General features: G+C 42.8%; 1 protein-coding gene across 5 annotated transcripts in view; it reads left to right on the forward strand.

Annotated features, from left to right (window-relative positions):
* uimc1 (ubiquitin interaction motif containing 1) overlaps nucleotides 1–19,635 on the forward strand; it is a 99,618-nt gene extending 79,983 nt beyond the window's left edge. Inside the window, exons 6-8 of one of the 5 annotated variants that reach the window (XM_059989957.1) lie at nucleotides 2,286–2,361; nucleotides 2,753–2,858; nucleotides 15,408–19,635. In XM_059989957.1, coding sequence (XP_059845940.1) covers nucleotides 2,286–2,361; nucleotides 2,753–2,810 — 134 coding nt within the window. In that variant the 3' untranslated portion in view covers nucleotides 2,811–2,858; nucleotides 15,408–19,635. Of the gene's footprint in view, nucleotides 1–2,285; nucleotides 2,362–2,752; nucleotides 2,859–9,949 lie in introns of all 5 variants that reach the window. The other 4 variants (XM_059989958.1, XM_059989956.1, XM_059989955.1 and 1 more) reach the window with 4 other exon arrangements.
* The last annotated feature ends 90 nt before the right edge of the window (nucleotides 19,636–19,725 follow it).

A 19,725-nucleotide genomic window follows, 5' to 3' on the forward strand; every position in this document is an offset into this window, starting at 1 on the left:
TCCTGTGGTCCAGCACAAACCTGATTCTCCCAGTTCACCTGCATGTTGAAATCCCCCATAACTACTGCGACATTACCTTTGCCACATGCCAATGTTAACTCCCTATTCAACTTGCACCCAATATCCATGCTACTGTTTGGTGGCCTGTAGACAACACCCATTAGGGTCCTTTTGCCCTTACTGAAGTCCTATCATAGGCATTCAACAAATTTTCTCTCTTGCAATCTGACACCAAACTGATTTTCCCAACCCTCTTGCATATTACAAATGTGACATAACCCTTATTACATATCCTTTCCAGTTCCCTTTGCAATCTCAACCCCTCATCTTGGCTACTATTTGGAGACCTGTATATGATTTGCTATAATGTTTTTTTTTCCCTTGCAGTTTCTTAACTCCACCCACAAATATTCAACATTCTCTGACCCTATGTCATCTTTTTCTAAAGATGTAATTCCATCTGTTACCAATAGAGCTACTCTACTGCCTTTGCCTTCCTGCTTGTCCTTTTGATACAAAGTATATCCTTTGATGTTAAGCTCTCACTATGACCTTCTTTCATCCACAACTCAGTGATGCCCACAGTTATATCGACCAATCTCTAATTGTGACCCAAATTCGTCCAACCTATTCTGAATGCTATATGCATTTAAATACAGCATCTTCAGTCCTGCATTCTTTGCCCTTACTAATTTTGCCTCTGTGGTACAACTTAACTCTTTTCTCTATGTGCAGTTGTACGCAATCATTTGCTTGTCCTTCCTTACTTTCATATTACATAACGGACTTGCTGGCTCATCCTCAGCTGTATCATACAGGTTCCCTTTCCTCTGCCTTATACAGCACTAGCAAACCTGCCCATAAGGATATTGGTCCCCCTTCAGATTCAAGTGCAACCCGTGTACTTTGTTCAGGTCACATCTGCCCCAGAAATCTGATTCCCTGCCCCCTGCACCTCAGCCACACATTTATTTGCCACCTCATTCTATTCCTACCCTCACTGTCATATAGCACAGGTAGCAATCCTGAGATTACTACCCTTGAGGTCCTGCTTCTCAGTTTCCTTCTTATCTCTCTGTATTCAGGACATCCTTCCTTTTCTACCTATGGTATTGGTACTAGTATGTAGCAGAACTTCTTTCTGCTTACCCTTTTTCAGGATATTGTGAACATGTTCAGAAACATCACGGACCTTGGGCCCTGGGAGGCAAACTACCATCTCTGTTTCCTTTTAGTGTCCATAGAGTCACCTAACTGTCCGCAGACTACAGAGCCCCTATTGCCACTGCCATCCTCTTCAGTTTCCTGCCCTTTTGAGCCACAGGGCCAGACTCAATGCCAGAGGCACAGCCACTGTTGCTTAAACCCCCCCCCCCCAACTGTACTCAGAATGGAGTACTTTTTGTTGAGGGGGAGGGCCACAGGAGTGCTTTCCAGTATCTGATGTTCCCCCTTCCCTCTCCTGTGACAGTCACCCAGTTATCTGTCTCCTGTAGCCTGGGGGTAACTACCTCCCTGTAGCTCCTGTCTGTAATCGCTTCACTTTCTCTAACAAGCTAAAAGTCATCGAGGGGCAGCTCCATTTCCCTAACACTATTTATAAAGAGCTCAGAGAGTGGTTGGTGTGTGGAATGCACTGCCTGAGTCAGTGGTGGAAGCAGATACACTAGTAAAGTTTAAGGGTCTACTAGACACGTACATGGAGGAATTTAAGGTGGGGGGGTATATGGGAGGCAGGGTTTGAGGGTCAGCACAACATTGTGGGCCGAAGGGCTTGTAATGTGCTGTCCTATTCTATGTTCTATGCATCTAGTGCAGATGTGGCCATCAGGGATGCTGGTAGTCTCCAGGAAATCCCACATCTGACACACAGAGCTGACACTGGCTATGCAGACTACCCCCGTTCTCTCAAGAGTTAATTCAGAAAAAAAGAAATGTGAATTAAGGAATGAACTTAGTTATTTATCTTGCCTCTGCTTGTTCTTGCCGAAGCTCCGTTGAGCCAAAACCTTACTCTGAATCAGACTGCTCCGACGCTGACTCTTCCACTCAGCTGTACCTCTCTTTTATAGAGACAGAGTTTTATTAAGCTCCTCACCAGACCTGTATGGGAACACTTCAGTTGTGTCTGAGCAGTACTCCAATCGATTCCTAGAGCAGTACACTGTGGACTTGATATCTTTGCAAATAGTTTTCTGATAGCTCCATAACTAATTTTGTGGTCATAAACCAGTGAATCTTCTGTTACTCACCCTGACATAACATGTGCTTCCCATTTCCAACAGTGCAGACACGCAGCCACACACGCAGAGTGGCGAAACAGAATGGCACAGATGGATCCAACTATACCACTCTGAGACTGTAAGTACTGGAGTGCACAATGAATTGAAGAAGATGCTGTTATATTCATGTGCGTTGTGAAAATGGAGCAACTCTTCAGAAAATGCGCCTCAGAACCCAGTACGGGGGGTGGGAGGGTGTGTGTGTGTCTGTCTGAGAGGCCCAGTACTGGTGTGTCGTTCTGTGTCAGGACCCTACAACAGGCACATCTGTGTGTGTATGTGGACCTCAGTACAGGAGTGTGTGTGTTTTTTGTGTGTGAGAGAGAGAGCGAGCTCCAGTTCTGGTATGTCTATGTCTCAAAAGGTCTAGTACAGGTGTACATGGAATTGATCTGAAAGCCTTGACTAACAAAGGCTTACTGGCAATGCACCTTCTTTACCAACATGCCTAATTGTCTGGTCACTTCCAGGGAGATATGGACTCGGACCTCAAGATCCCTCTGTACATCAAGCCTATTATGCTATTAACTGTGTATGGTGAAAGTGGTCACTCAAGTTCATGGAGTGGTAAGGAAGGTATATGAAATACTGGTCTATATTAGTCAACAATTGTGTTCAATTCCTTATACATCTCTACTGGTCCTTCTCCCTCTCCCTCCGCCTATCCACCCCCTCTCCCTCCCTGGCATTGCGTCTGTGTGTGTGTCTGTCTGTCTGTCTCTCTCGCTCCCCCCTTCCCTCTCCCCCTCCCTCTTCCCCCTCTCTCCCCCTCTCCCTCATCCTGCAGCAACGTAGGATAGGTCTCATCTTGCTCTGAGATTTTAGGAACCCTTATTTGTTCCTCGATATCTAACTCCTTGGTGTTCTTAATATTCAGATGAATTGTGTTAGAACACAAGTGTATGTATACATGAGCTGTAATATGTATGATATATGTATATTTCAGGACAAATGTCTATGTGTTAGAGCGTTGGAGCATGTATGTAAAGAACCTTAGTTCATGTGCCTATGCAATAGCCTTCATGCAAGCTATCTGTGAATTAGAAATCAAGACAATGTATGTATCTTAGAAGTCTAGAACAAGTGTCTGACAGAGACATTTATGTGTGTATAAACCACAGAGCACTGCATGTGAACCCCATTAGCTCTGTTTATGTGTAAGTTCCAACAGCATTGTATGAGTGTCGAAGTGCCAAGCATGAGTGGAACTCTACCTGGATGTTAGTTTGAATGGGGCTGAGAGTTTTGTACTGAGCATGTCTTTGTCTATGTCTCTTCATCAGTATGGCACTTATTGTCCCATTGACTGTCCGTTCATGTGTGGGTAGTATCTGCATGTTGCCTCCATGGCCCCTCAGTGTGTGCATGTCTGGACCTAGTTCTAGATGTAGTTTTGTGTTGGTGTGTTGGTAGCTCAGTGTGCGTCCATAAGACATAGGAGCAGAATGAGGCCATTCAGCACACCGAGTCCACTCTGCCATTTCATCATGGCTGATCCCAGATCCCATTCAACCCTATACTCCTGCCCTTTCACCATATCCCTTGATGCCCCGACCAATCACAAATCTATCAACTTATGCTTTAAATATACCCACGGACTTGGCCTCAACTGCAGTATGGCAGAGCATTCCATAGATTTCACTACACTCTGCCTAGAGAAATTACTCCTTCCTTCTGTTCTAAAAGGTTGCCCCTCAATAGATATGTTTCTGTGTCTCTGCCTGTATGGTGCATTTGTGCGTCAGTGCCTATGTGTTTTTGTGGGTCTTTGTGAGTATGTGTGTTGTGTCTATTGGTGTGAATATGTGTGAATTTGTGTGTGTGCAATATCATGCATGTGAATATGAGTGTGCACGTTTGCATATGTACCACATGGATTGTGCATGTATGCACATGCATCCATATTTCTGTGAATGTGTGTACATATGCATCTAAGTCTTTGCATGTGTATACACATTTTAATGAACAAGTGCACACTTATGTGGGTATGCATGAGCAAACAAATGCGTGTTTGTGCAAGTGTGAGCAAACAAGTATGATTGTGCAAATGCACAATAGGACATGAGTGTGCATAATTGTGCTTGACTGTGCATATGATTTTGACATTGTGCATCTGGTGAGATTGTGATTATGCATGCATCTGAGATTGAGATTTCATACACCTGTTTCCAATAAGATTACGTGTGATTCATTGTGTGAAACTGCATACACGTGGGATAGTCTGTGAGGATGCATCTGTGAAAGAATATTTGTACAGTTGGCCCTCCTTATCTGCAGGGGATGGGTTCCAGGACCCCCCATGGATACCAAAATTCACGAATGCTCAAGTGCGTTATTCAACCTGTTTCGCGATTCATGGTTGGTTGAATTCGCACATGCGGAATCCGTGGATAAGGAGGGCTGACTGTACAATTGTGAATGCAAGTGCATGAGAGAATTGAGCAATATACTCATATCAGCACTTTACCCAACACATCCATGCCAACCACACTGGCCCATATCCCTCATGCTGCCCCTCCATGTAACAAATACTTCTTAAATGTGCTATTGTACCTGCCTCAACTACTTCCTCTGGCAGCATGTTTTATATACTCATAATCCTCTGTGTAAATGTTACCCTCAGATTGTTATAATCTATGAGTCCTATTTTCTGTCTCTCCTTCCCCCATCCTGAGAGAAAAAAATTGTTACTATTCAACTTTTCAATACCTGTCATAAATTTGAATATATCATAATCAGAATCAGGCTTAATATCACTGGCATATGTCATGAAATTTGTTAACTTTGCGGTAGCAGTACAATGCAATGCGTAATAATAAAGAGAAGAAGCGGTTAATTACAGTAAATAAACAGTTAAATAATTTGTGCAAAAAACAAAGTGGGCTGGTGATCATAGGTTCAGTGTCCATTCAGAAATCAGATGGTAGAGGGGAAGAAGCTTTTCCTGAATTGGTCCTTCTGGCTACTGTACCTCTTTCCTGATGGTAGCAATGAAAAGAAGGCATGTCCTGGGTGTGGGGGATCCTTAATGATGGATGCTGCCTTTTTGAGGCATTGCTCCTTAAAGATGCCCTGGATACTAAAAGGTTAGTGCCCATGATGGAGTTGACTAGTTTTATAACTCTCTGCAGCTTGCTTTGATCCTGTGAAGTAGACCCTCGGCCCCCCCATACCAGACGGTGATTCAGCCAGTTAGAAATTTGCAAGTGTTTTTGGTTTCATACCAAATCTCCTCAAACTCCTAATGAAATATAGCCACTGTCTTGCCTTCTTTATGGCTGCATCGATATGTTGGGACCATGTTAGGTCTCCAGCGATATTGACACCCAGGAACTTGAAATTGCTCATTCTATTCACTTCTGATCTCTCTTTGAGGACTGGTATGTGTTTCTTCGTCTTACTCTTTCTCAAGTATCATAGTCAATTATTTGGTCTCACTGACATTAAGTGCAAGTTTGTTGCTGTGACACCACTCAACAATGGTTGAGCGTCAAACTGAAACAGATCTCTACAAAGTGATCTAAATTAATTACAAATATAAAACAAAATAATTGATTGCATAAGTATATACCCCCTTCAAGTCATTGTTTAGTAGATGCACCTTTGGAAGTAATTATAGCCTTGAGTCTGTGTAAATGGTTCTCTATCAGCTTTGCTCATCTGGGCACTGCAATTTTCCCCCATTCTTTTTTATAAAACTGCTCAAGCTCTGCCAGATTGCATGGAGATTGTGAGTGAACAGCCTTATTCAAGACCAGCCACAAATTCTCAGTTGGATTGAGATCTGGACTCTATGACTTGGCCACTCCAGGACATTTATTCTGTTGTTTTTAAGCCATTGCTGTATAGCTTTGACTTTATGCTTGGGCTCACTACCTTGCTGGAAAACAAATCTTTTCTCACACCACAGTTCTCTTGCAGACTGCATCAGTTTTTGTTCCAGGATTTCCCTGTATTTTTCTGCATTCATTTTACCCTCTACCTTTCCAAGTCTTCCAGGGCCTGTTGCAGTGAAGTAGCCCTACAGCATGATGCAGCCATCACCATGCTTCACAGTAGGGGAGGTATATTTTAGCATAGCATTTAGTCTGATGGCCACAAAGCTGAATTTTGGTTTCATCAGACCATAGAATCTTCTTCCAACTGACTTCAGAGTCTCCCACATGCCTTCTGGCAAACTCTAGCGGAGATTTTGTGTGATTTTTTTTCCAACAAGGGCAACACATTGATGAAGATAGTGCAGTGGATATTGTGTATATGGATTTCAGTAAGACATTTGATAAGGTTCCCCAGGCAAGGCTCATTCAGAAAGTAATGAGACATGAGATCCAAAGGAGACCGTGCTTTGTGGATCCAGAAATGGGTGGTTGTGGATGGTTCGTATTCTGCATGGAGAATGGTGACCAGTGGTGTTCTGCAGAGATCTGTTCTGGGATCCCTCCTCTTTGTTATTTTTATAAATAACCTGGATAAGGAAGTAGAAGGGTGGGTTAGTAAGTTTGCTGATGACACAGAAGTTGGGGGTGTTTTGGATAGAATGGAGAGTTGTCAGAGGTTACAGCAGGACATCGATAGGATGCAGTAGTGGGCTAAGAAATGGCAGATGAAGATTAAGTGTGAAGTGGTTCATTTTGGTAGGTCAAATTTGAAGACAGAATATAACATTAATGCTAAGTCTCTTGGCAGTGTGGAGGATCAGCAAAATCTTGAGGTTTGTGTGAATAGGCATTCAGAGCTGCTGCATAGGTTCACCTAATGTCAGAGAAATGTATACGATATACATCCTAAATTTCTTTTTCTTCACAGACATCCACGAAAACAGAGAGTGCCCCAAAGAATGAATGACGGTTAAAATTAGAACCCCAAAGCCCCTCCCAGCTCCCCGCTTCCATGCACAAGCAGCAGCAAAATGACATCCCCACCCCTACCCCCACCAACAAAAATCATTAGCACCTCCACTGAGCACTCAAGCGTGCAGCAAAGCGTCAATAAAGACACAAGACTTGCAGTGCCCCGAAAACTACTCGTTCACCTGATAATTCAACATACCACAGGCTCTCTTTCTCCCTAATAAGGGAAAAAGAAGTGTCCCCATCTCACAGCGAGAGGTGAAGCATAACAAACAACTCACTGATTTACGTGAGTCTGTTAAGAGACTTGCGTTGCTTTTTCCGAGCTCTGCGCCCAGAGAGTTGGCGCCAAAAACCCGGAACCCCCAGCAGCTAACCTGATGTTCCATATTCTCCCACAGTGCTTCAGACGGGCACTGGCCTAGAATCGGCACATCCCCAGAACCACAAAATCCCAGAATCGTGAAGGTGTGCTGATCTTCCAAGCCGCATCCTTTGGATATCAAAAAGTGGCCGGTTGTGAGGCCCTGAGAGCAGGACTCATTCCCGCAAAGAGCCAAAGTCAGATGTAACTCCAAGTCAGGGTCTTCAAAACAACCCCCCACACCCTGAAAAGGGGAGAAAGAAATATCAAAAATAGAAATAAATCTGCTTCCGAAGATGCAAGCAAAGGAGTCACTGTTTAACTTGTCCCGCTTTGGGGTTGACGGTGTTGTTAAGAAGGCGCATGGTGTGTCGGCCTTCATCAACCATGGGACTGAGTTCAAGAGCCATGAGGAGATGTTACAGCTGTATAAGACCTTACTTTGACCCCACTTGGAGTACTGTGTTCTGTTCTGGTCACCTCATTATAAGAAGGATGTGGATACTATAGAGAGAGTGCAGAAGAGATTTACAAGGCTGTTGCCTGGATTGATGAGAATGCCTTATGAGAATAGGTTGAGTGAACTTAGCCTTTTCTCTTTGGGGTGATGGAAAATGAGAAGCATTGATTGTGTGGATAGCCAGAGGTTTTTCTTCCATGATTTTCTTCTCAGTAAACAGAAAGGAAAAACATGCATTAAAAAAACCCTACCCATCTCCTGCTGCTCAAGATATATGCAGCCCTACTAATCTCTAAGGGGACCTACTTACTCCTTAGCTGCCCTTTTGCTCTTGATTCTGTTGAACCTCCTAGGATTTTCTTTAATCTCACCTGTTAGATCCATCTTATAACCTATCTTTGCCATCCTGATAACTCTCAAGAGTAAACTTAAACTTTTTATCATCATCTAGGGCTCAATCCCAGCCTCCCAATGTGTGTTTCCTTCTTTTTCTTGTCCAGAGCCTCAATATCTCCTGAAATCCAAACTTCCAAAATCAGAATCACTGGCATGTATCGTGAAATTTGTTAACTTAGCAGCATCAGTTCAATGCAATACGTAATACAGAAGAAAAAAAATAATAGTAGTAATAAAAAATAAGTAAATCAATTGCAAAATTATTATTGAATAGATGAAAAATCATGCAAAAAACAGAAAAAAAGTATATTAATAAAGTGAGGTAGGTAATGTGAGGGTTCAAAGCCTATTTAGGAATCAGATGGCGGAAGGGTAGAAGCTGTTAATGAATTGTGGAGTGTGTGCCTTCAGGATTCTGTACCTCCTTCCTGATGGTAACACTGAGAAAAGGGCATGCCCCAGGTGCTGGCGGTCTTTAATAATGGACGCTGCCTTTCTGAGACATTGCTCCTTGAAGATGTCCTGGGTACTTTGTGGGCTAGTACCTAAGATGGAGCCGAATAAATTTACAACCATCTGCAGCTTCTTTTGGTCCTGTGCAGTAGCCCCCCCCCCCATACCATACAGTGATGCAGCCTGTCAGTATGTTCTCCACAGTACATCTCTAGAAGTTTTTGAGTGTATTTGTTGACATACCAAATCTCTTCAAGCTCCTAATGAAGTATAGTTGCTGTCTTCCCTAAACTTACCTGGTTGTTCTCTTCACCTACATAGAAACATGCTGCTTCTGGACACCTGATGTCACACTGTTAAAAGCAATTTGCCATACATTCCTTTCTCTTCAAAGCAGCCTCACCCAGTTAAACTCTACCAGAATCTTTTAAATTCCTCCAAAATTGCTTTGCTCTTGTTTAGGAGCCTGTGGGCCTGTCCTAACCTTTTCCATTGCTATCTTTAAAACTAATGGTCACTAGAGCCAAGGTGCTTCCTGACTTACCATCATTTACTTGCCATGACTAGTTCTCTATGAAGGGGACCAGTAATACCTGCTATATATCAACTCAGGAAAGTTTTCCTGAACGTGTTTAACAAATTCTGCCCTCTCCAGGCCCTTAACACTGTATGGTTCAGTCACCAAGAGGAAATTAAAATCACCTACAAATACAATCCTTACAATTTCTCTGCACACTAGTTCCTCAGTTTTCTATTGACTTTTGGATGGCAGAGGATCTATAATACAACCTACTGGAGTGACTTTCCCCTTCTTCTTTCTCCACTGTGTTTACCCAAATGGCCTCACTACTGATCCCTCAAGATTGGACTCACTTTCAAGGGCACTACATCTCATGTTCTCGATATATATTGCCTATTTATTACTATTATTAGTATTTCTTTTTTGAATTTTCACAGTTTGTTGACTTTTGCACTCTGGTTGATCACCCGAGTTTGTGCTCTCTTTCTTTGATTCTATAATGGTTATTATTCTATTATGGATTTATTGAGTATGCCTACAAGAAAATTAATCTCAGGGTTGTTTATGGTGACATGTATGTACTTTGATAATAAATTTACTTAGAACTTTGATTGTCATTTCCAGCTACTGCTGTTACGTCCTCCCTTATCAAAAAGGGCAGTGGTCCCCAACCACCGGGCTGCGGATCGGTACAGGGCCGTGAGGAAAGGATATGATTTGGCGATATGAAATGATATGAGTCAGCTGCACCTTTCCTCATTCCCTGTCATGGTGACTGTTGAACTTGAACCCACGTGAGGTCATCAGTCGCCTAAACCCACTGATACCCTGGAGCCGGGGATCCTGGTTAACCTCGCAGTGCCGTTGCTGCTGGCTTGCAGTGTGGACAGATGGGCGCTGCCTCTAAAACTGTTTAGCACACTGAATGTTTGTGGGGAACCGGGTCCTAAAATATTCGCAGGCGACCTAATTCAGGCTCGGTTTCATAAGTAGCAGAGCAGCTACCTCACTGCAATCTACTGAAAGTCATCCCTCGAGCCAAACTTTTGTTAGCTGATAGATCCTACGGAGGGGGGAGGTGGGTGCTTGCCCTGTCTCACTCCTCGCTTGGTCGGTCCCTCTCTCCGATCTGTGACTGCCACGGCCCCGGCACGGGGACCTCTGGCCCTGACCTTGTCCTCTCACCCCACCTGTGACCAGCTGCCCCTGGCCAAGGCATCTGGTGGCGGGCGGGCTGGAGCTTGGGCCTGGAGGCTATCTAAAGAGGCAATGAAGCCCTCAAAACTGCTTCAGTACCTTGAGTCCAGGCACCCTGTACTTAAAGACAAACCCACTGAGTTTTTTCAGTGGAAAAAGCGTGAGCAAGTGGGACAGAAGCAAGTGCTGAGAGCCACGTAAACTAAATTGCTGAATAGACTGGACATAAGGAACCCCCTTCAAGTATTGCTGTCTCCCATCAGGCCATGATGGGGCCATCTTGTTGCAGGGAAACAAGGCCTGGGCTCCTACTGATTCAGCGATATTGGTGTGTTGCAATGATTTTATATGTTCATACGAGGAAAATATGTGCTATGTGTTTGATATCCAAACGTTACTTAAAATGTTATGCTATTGACTTATAAGTGAGTTATAATTGACTTATCACTATATTCATGTGAGGAAAATATGCGGTGTGTTTAATATTAAATTGGTTAGAGAAACCCTTTTAGAAACAAAATTGAGTGTATTAGCCACTTATAGTTGACATCACCTATATTCCGGCCTTGATTAACATCCCCGCACCCCACCCCCCCAACCCCACCATCGGCCGGTCCAGAAGAATAATGTCAAAATTAAACTGGTCCGCTGTGCAAAAAAGGTTGGTGACCCCTGAAAGAGGGTATATGCCCTCCACAGTTACCTATACTTCTGTTTTGCCTGTAGTATCTGTATCTGAGCTGCCAGTTCTGCCTTATGTTTCTTTTATGGACATGACATAACCCAGTCCTCAGTGCCAAAGCACGCTTTGAGTTTCACAAGGTATCTTGATGAGAATCTCAGCCTGAAACAACATATATTCAAAGTTCAAAATATATTTATTATCAATGAACATATATGTCACCATATACCACCCTGATGCTACCTGGCCTGCAAAGTTCCTCCAACATTTTGTGTATGTTGCCCATCCTCTGAGATTGCCTACCTTACCTTTTAACCATATAACCACAAAACAATTACAGCATGGAAACAGGCCATCTCGGCCCTTCTAGTCCATGCCGACACTTACACTCACCTAGTCCCACTGGCCCACACTCAGCCCATAACCCTCCATTCCTTTCCTGTCCATATAACTATCCAATTTTACTTTAAATGACAATACCGAACCTGCCTCTACCACTTCTACCAGCTACATTCCACACAGCTACCACTCTCTGAGTACAGAAATTCCCCCTCATGTTACCCTTAAACTTTTGCCCCCTAACTCTCAACTCATGTCCTCTTGTTTGAATCCCCCTACTCTCAATGGAAAAAGCCTATCCACATCAACTTGATCTATCCCCCTCATTATTTTAAATACCTCCATCGAGTCCCCCCTCAACCTTCTACGCTCCAAAGAATAAAGACCTAACTTGTTCACCCTTTCCCTGTAACTTAGGTGCTGAAACCCAGGTAACATTCTAGTAAATCTTCTCTGTACTCTCTCTATTTTGTTGATATCTTTCCTATAATTTGGTGACCAGAACTGTACACAATACTCCAAATTTGGCCTCACCAATGCCTTGTACAATTTTAACATTACATCCCAACTCCTATACTCAATGCTCTGATTTGTAAAGGCCATCATATCAAAAGCTTTCTTCACCATCCTATCCACATGAGATTCCACCTTCAGGGAACTATGCGCCATTATTCCTAGATAACTCTGTTCTACTGCATTCTTTAATGCCCTACCATTTACCATGTATGTCCTATTTTGATTATTCCTACCAAAATGTAGCACCTCACACTTATCAGCATTAAACTCCATCTGCCATCGTTCACCCCACTCTTCTAACTGGCCTAAATCTCTCTGCAAGCTTTGAAAACCTACTTCATTATCCACAACGCCACCTACCTTAGTATCATCTGCATCCAATTTACCACCCCATCATTAATGTATATGACAAACAACATTGGACCCAGTACAGATCCCTGAGGCACACCACTTGTCACCGGCCTACAACCTGACAAACAGTTATCCACCACTGCTCTCTGGCATCTCCCATCTAGCCACTGTTGAATCAATTTTACTACTTCAATATTAATACCACTTCAATATTGAATCTTGAGAATTGAAATAAATGCAGTTTAGCTAATTAATTACTTTCCCTGCCTTTATTGTGCACTGGCTATCCTGATTATGAGATTTGCTCTCGCTGGCAACTGCTTTATCCCATGATCATATCATCAAAGTCTCATTACCCTGCCAATCTAGTTTAAACCCTATCAGTATTGAATTAACTAATTTCCCTGCAAGGATATTGGTTATCCTCTGGTTCAGTTGCAGTCTGCCCCTCTTGTACAGGTCACCTCTACTCCAGAAAAGATTTCAGTGGTTAAAGAACCTTAATCACTGCAACCACCTGAATCACCAGCAACTCAGTCACGTATTCATGTGGCCTATCCTTATGTTTCTGACATGTAGCATCAGGACTTATCCTCAAGGTCCTGCCTCTTTTTAACAACTTATACTCATTTTGCAAGGCCTCATCCCTTGTTATACTTATGTCATTTGTATCAACATGTGCAACTATTTCTGGGTGTTCATCATCCCCTTCAAACAATTTTCTGCAGCCACTCTGAGATATCCTTGATCCTGGCACCCAGGAGGCCGTACATCATCCTGTCATCTCTTCTATAGCCCCAGAATCTTCTGTGTGCTCTGTAATTATTGAGTCTTTTATCACAATCACCCTGTCTGACTGCATATTTTCCTTCTGATCCTCAAAGTCTATTTGAAGTGTCAGAGACCTGACTCCCTCTGCTAGCCCTGAAAGACCATCTCCCTCAATAGTATTCAAGGGAGTATACCTGTTAGTGAAGGGTATGGTCACAGAAGAATCCTGACTGCCTACTCCCCATCCTATTCCTTGGGGTTACTCATCAAGCTGAAGCTTGTATTTTGGGTGTGACCACCTCAGTACAGTCGGCCCTCCTTATCCGCGAGTTCTGGATCCGTGAATTCAACCAACCACGAATCAAGAAAACCCAGAAGTGCTCTTCCAGCACTTGTTGTTCGAGCATGTACAGACTGTTTTTTCTTGTCATTAGTCCCTAAACAATGCAGTATAACAACTATTTTACATAGCATTTACATTGTATTAAGTATTATAAGTAATCTAGAGATGATTTAAAGTATATGGGTGGATGTGCGTGGGTTATCATGGATCGGGATTAAAAAAAAATCGGAAGTTCTCTTACTATGTAAGTTGGAACAGGTACATCCAGTACTATTTAATGTCAGTTAGTCAAACGTTTGTCTTAGTATATAGTATATATTTTACCTTTCCATGCATATAAAACACTTAAGAAACATATGTTTCAGCACCGGTTTTGGGAACAGAAGTTCCTGAGTTCGATCCAGTGACAGACCACTATCGAGTGCACTCTCCATTCATGCCGGGTTGATGTGGAGGATCAAAAACTCAAAACCCCAAAATCCAATAATAAAACCTCTGTGTTGTTTAGTAATAGTTGTAGCTTTCATCGGGGCAGAGCCTTTCTCACTTTATCTTTTAAAATTGTTCCGATTGTTGACCGATGTAGTCTAATGCTTTTCCAATGACTGATGGCATTTCACCTCTTTCCCATTGCTTTATTATTTCCACTTTATTTTCAATCGTGATCGTGATTATTTTCGTGAACAGGAACACTGCGGATTCAGAGCTCCGATGCTAAGTCCTAATGTCCACTGCACTGAGACAGGTTAAATAAGGTCTGGGGTTCCACTGGGTCCTAAGGTCCACCACATTGAGACAGGTTGAATAAGGGGCTTGAGCATCCGCATTTTTTGGTATCCGTGAGGGGTCCCGGAACCAATTCCTCGCAGATAAGGAGGGCCAACTGTAAAAGCTTCAGCTTTGTGGTTCTCGGTTTCCCAGGTGCTTCTTTGTATATCCAGATCCAGCTGTGGTACCTTGACCCAATCTGTCAGGAGCTCCAGCTGGCACACTTTCCATAGATGTTGTCCTCAAGGAGACCATGAAGTTCCCTTCTCACATCTTGCAGAAGGAACATTCTGTTACCCAAAATGCCGTTCCTCCTTCACTGAATGAGGTACTGAGGATGAACAGCAAAGGTAAAACCTGTGATCTGTACCCCTTTACTAAAGCCTCAGGAACCAAGGACTCAACTTCCCGGTCTCTCAGTTTCTCAAAGGGCTGCTCTACTTAACTTGCTTTCATTGATGAATGCTCTCCAATTAGCCAATAAATGAGATTTGCCTTTTTAAAGTTCCTGCTCTCACTCCAAGCAACTGGGCCAGTTACTCAGCCTCTTCTCACCAGAGTGTCTTGAGCCAAAGCCTCCCTACTCCTCCACTGGCATGTGTGGAATGCTTGATATTGTTTATGTGAGAGAGGGTGAGTGTGTGTGTGTGTGTGTGTGTGTGTGTGTGTGTGAGAGAGAGAGAGAGAGAACATTAGAATGTGTTTGTGAGATTGTGAAGTTCTTTGTGTGTAAGGCTATATGTGTTTGAAACCTTGTATGTGTATGAGTGGAATCTTGTATGTATGAGAGAGTTTGTGGGCTTATGTGTAAAAGAGTAATTTTGTGCACGTGGGAGCGGGAGCGCGATAGGTTGTGTGTGTGTGAGGGAGCACATGAGGTGGTAGAGAATAGATGATAGAGAAAGTGAGCTTGGAGAGAAGGAGTGTGCGAGATTGCAAGCAGGTGAGGGAATGTGTGCAAGAGAGATTGAGAGACTGTGCTGATTGCACATGAAGAGTGTGTGTTTGACAAGTTGCCCACAGCTGCACTGATCTCTGCCTGATGGGTGTGTCAATGAGGGGTTGGCTTCTTCTCAGCTCTCCTGATTGTTATACATGCTCTGTCCACTTTCCAGATGTGAGCAGCTGAATGAGTGAAAAGAATGGTTGATTTCCCTGCCTCAGGAATACTCTGATCCAATGATCTGCAGGTCTGGTACCGTCCCAGGATGTACAGCATGTGCCCAGGACCTGCTGTAAATAATCTCATTAAAAGCAATTATTTCACGCTATGTACACCTTTTTCAGAATTGTCCATTAATTGGTGTGTGTGAACATGGGAATGTGCTCCACTGTTAACTCCTTGCACTTCCTTGATGCATTCGCAGTACCACTGTGGTCCTCCCTCATTATGCTCCATGCACGAGATGTCTTCTCTTTTAATGCACTTCTGCAGCAGGGATAAGGGCCAAATACAGGTAATAGGACTACCTTAGATGGGCATTTGTGATAGCATACAGGAATTGGGCAAAAGGGCCTATTTCCATGCTGTAGGACTGTTTGTCATCAGCACTTCACAGTTCTTTGCCTGCACCAGTGCAGCTGTACCGTGTATTCGGCAGATTATGGAAATTGTACTGGGGATATTCCTCTTGCTGACAACAGCACTGTCATTTTCACAGGTAAGGTCCTTTATTGAATTCTTTTCCTGAGAGCTGTAAACTGAGAGATGTGATAATTATGCAAACACGAGGAAATCTGCAAATGCTGGAAGTGTCGACTGCATTTCTTCCTAAAGATGCTGCCTGGCCTGCAGCGTTCCACCAGCATTTTGTGTGTGTTGATGTGATCATTAAGTCATTTTGGTGCTCAGGTGGCTTATGATGTGGACATTTGATCTGTGAATAAGTGGATGAGCTCGACGTCTGTGCCAATAAATCCAGCTGCAGTAATGATGTGGGCTGAGCTACAGAGAGCTGCTGACACTGCTGCCCCCCATTCAGTATACATCATTCTGCCTTTTGTGGTGATAGTGCGTGAATGGTGCTTTGTGCCTTATTGACTTCTCAAAACTCCTCCCAATAAACATCTCAGTCACATCTAGCTGTTACTGGGTTTGGATATGGCCCAAGTGCAGAGCGAGAGACACCGAGGTGGGTCAATAGTTCACAGCCTTTAATGCAAATAGAGAAGGATAAAAAAAACAATAAACGTTAGGCCAAACAGAGCAGTTAACTAAAACTCTCAAATGGAAAGCGAAGCCTACTCTGTGGCTGAAAGGAATAACTAAATATAAAACAAATATAAAAAAGTCTTCAGAGCCAGTTGACTCGACAGTCCAGTTTCCCAGGCAAAGCCAAACCCAAGCAGGCAACGAAGCGTTGCTGTGCTAGGTTCAAGTCTCAAAGAGCGCTATGATAAAAAGAATGGTGTTAAATACTATCACAATGAAATAATAATTAGCTGACAAGTGCATATTCACTAGCGCAATTGACAGATCTGCTGTGCTGCCGAATCAGTGGTAGTGACACCTAGCACTTTTAGTGCAGGTACGTTGTTGTACTATTTCCAGCCAAAGCTGAATTTTGTGAGGAATCAGCCCCAGATCAATTGTTGAGGTGCATGTAGAAAATCTTGCATCATGTCATTTCCCACCCCTGCACATACCGCCTTGAGATCCACAAACTGCTAGGTCAGTCAGTAACCCACACTCCTGCATCACTTCCTGCTTTGATACACAGAGAATGTTCCCAGTAAACTTGTGGCGTATTCAGTAACATTCATGTTAGAAGAAAGTTCCCTCTTTCCTGTTGCTCAAGAATGGAATAGCCTACAAAAAGTAGTAGCTACAGAGTCGGTCAGAGAAAAGGCCCTCCCACAATTGAGGCAATGTCATGAGAAAGCCCAATCCATTGTCAAAAACGCCTTCCGGCCATGCCATGCTCTCTTCTCGCTGCTGCCATCGGGATGGAGGTATAGGAGCCATAGGTCCCATACCAACAGGTTCAGGAGCAATTATTGCCATTTAACTCTCAGGCTCCTGAACTAGAGTGGATAACCACAGCACCTAATGGATTCTGCAACCTGTAGGCTCACTCTCAAACACACTACACTCATGTTCTCAGTATTATCTACTGCTTTTAATTATGTTTTTTTGTATTTTCACAGATTGACTTTTCACATTGATCTGTCAGTCTTTGTGTGTATATTTTCATTGATTCTGTTGTATTTCTTTGTTCTACTGTGAATGCCTACAAAAAATATAGTGACACACACTTGTATGTACTTTAATAAGTTAACTTTGAACTTCTGTCCAACAATCTGAACAGTGATTGGTTTATAATTGATCTCCTGTAGCTAATCTGCTCAGCCCTGCCAGACTTTCTTCTGTGATCCCAGAACCTTGCACTTTGTTTGCAGAAGAAAAGAATGAACCCAAGGCTGGTGTTTCAATCTGTAACAAGGTCGTTAATGAAGTAAGAGAGAGAACTGCTGAAGTAAATGGATAAATCAGTCCATCTGCTATGTAGACATTTAAGGAAATAGTCTAGAATACATTCCCATTGCTAGAAGAATGTGATGCAGATGTTAGGTCAGAAGAATGGACAAAATATGAAACAGGAAGAGAATGACTCAGGCACCACGGTAGCGGACGATTAGTGAGAAACTTACAACTCTGTGTTTCTGTGTTCAGAGCTCAATTCTGGTGCCATTCTGTAAGTAGTCTCTGTACATCCCATGCAATACATGAACTTTCCCTGGGTGTTCTGGTTTCCTCTCACAGACAGGTGTACTGTACTGGGTAAGTTAACTGGTCATTCTAGCTTGTCCTGTGATTAGGTCAGGGTTTATTGAGGTTGCTGAGGCAGCAGGGTTTAAAGGATCAGAAGGCCTACTGTATCATTAAGTAAATAAAGGAGATACAGGATATGGGCAAGTTCCTGAATGAGTACTTATGTTGGTATTCACCAAGGAGAAGGATGTAGAGGATAGTGAAATCAGTGGGGAGTTTGCATTTATGCTAAGGCATTTTGAGGTAAGGAAAGGTGGTGATCTCTAAAGCTGGTTGTCCTCATGGTGTGATGGGATACATCCAGGTTACCAGGAGGGTGAAGTGATGACATTCCTGGGAACTTGACCTAGATCTCTGTGCCCACTCCAGACACAGATGAAGTCTTGGAGGACCGGTGAGTAGTTAATATTTTCATTTTTTCAAGAACAGAAATAGAAATGCTCCTGGAATTTATTGTCTGGTGAATCTCACATTAGTAATAGGGAATCTATTGGAGAGGATTCTCAGGAGTAGGATTTATGAGCATTTGCTGAAACAATCTAATCAGGGACTCAGCGTGACTCTATGAGACAAATCATATCTGACTAACTTGATTATTTTGAGGAAGTAATAAAGGGAGCCATGGATGTTGTATATGTGAATTTTAGTAAGGAGTTTGACAGAGTCCCTTCTGGTAGGATCATCCAGAAGACTAAAATGCATGTGATCCACAGTATATTTGCCCATTTTAATACAGAATTGGCTTGCCTTGTGAAAGGGTAGTTGTCAATGGAGGGTATTCTGGCCAGAGGTTCATAACTAGTGGTGTTCCACAATCATCTGTACTGGAACCTCTGCGGTTTGTGATATACATAAAAGACTTGCATGGGTGGGTTAGTAAGTTGCAGATAACACAGATTAGTGGTTTTGTAGAACTTAGGGAAGATTTCCCAAGGATACTGCAGGATATAAACAGTACCTGACATCAGCAGAGAAATGGACGATAGAAGCCATGTGTAAAGGAATAGTACAGTGTTAATGGTAGGACCTTTGAAAGTGTTCTTGTGTAGAGGAATCTCAGGCTGCAAGTTCATAGCTCTCTAAAAGTGGCTGTACAAATCAGAATCAGGTTTATTATCACTGGCATGTGTCGTGAAATTTGTTAACTCAGCAGCAGCAGTTCAATGCAATACCTAATATAGAAGAAAAAAATTTAAATGAATAATAAATAAATAAATCTATGACAGTATATGTATATTGAATAGATTAAATTGACAGTGTGGTAAGAATATGTATGGCACACTTTATTAGATATTATAAGGATTAACTCAATAATAATGATCAGTTAGGCACAGAGAATCTGTATTTACTGACAAGATCTCAGATAACAAGCACATGAATTTACAAATTAAGTGTGTGCACATCCACTAGGGTTCTTTCTGACCCTCTATGAGCAGACAAAGAATAGAAAAGGTAATATCCAGGAAAAGGGTGTTTGTTCCTTGTGTTCCCTATGTAATCACCATAAGTGTGATGTAGGTTCCTCTACATCTGCGATGGTTGGTCTCTGGAGTTGTCACTGTGAGCTCAAAATCCTCCAGTCTTATTTGTTTCCTTATCGGATCAATCTATGTTTCAAATTTATTGGCTCAAGATAATCTAACTGACCTATGTCAGTTTCT

The sequence above is a fragment of the Hypanus sabinus genome, chromosome 15, assembly GCF_030144855.1.
Source record: "Hypanus sabinus isolate sHypSab1 chromosome 15, sHypSab1.hap1, whole genome shotgun sequence".
Taxonomy (NCBI): Eukaryota; Metazoa; Chordata; class Chondrichthyes; order Myliobatiformes; family Dasyatidae; genus Hypanus; species Hypanus sabinus.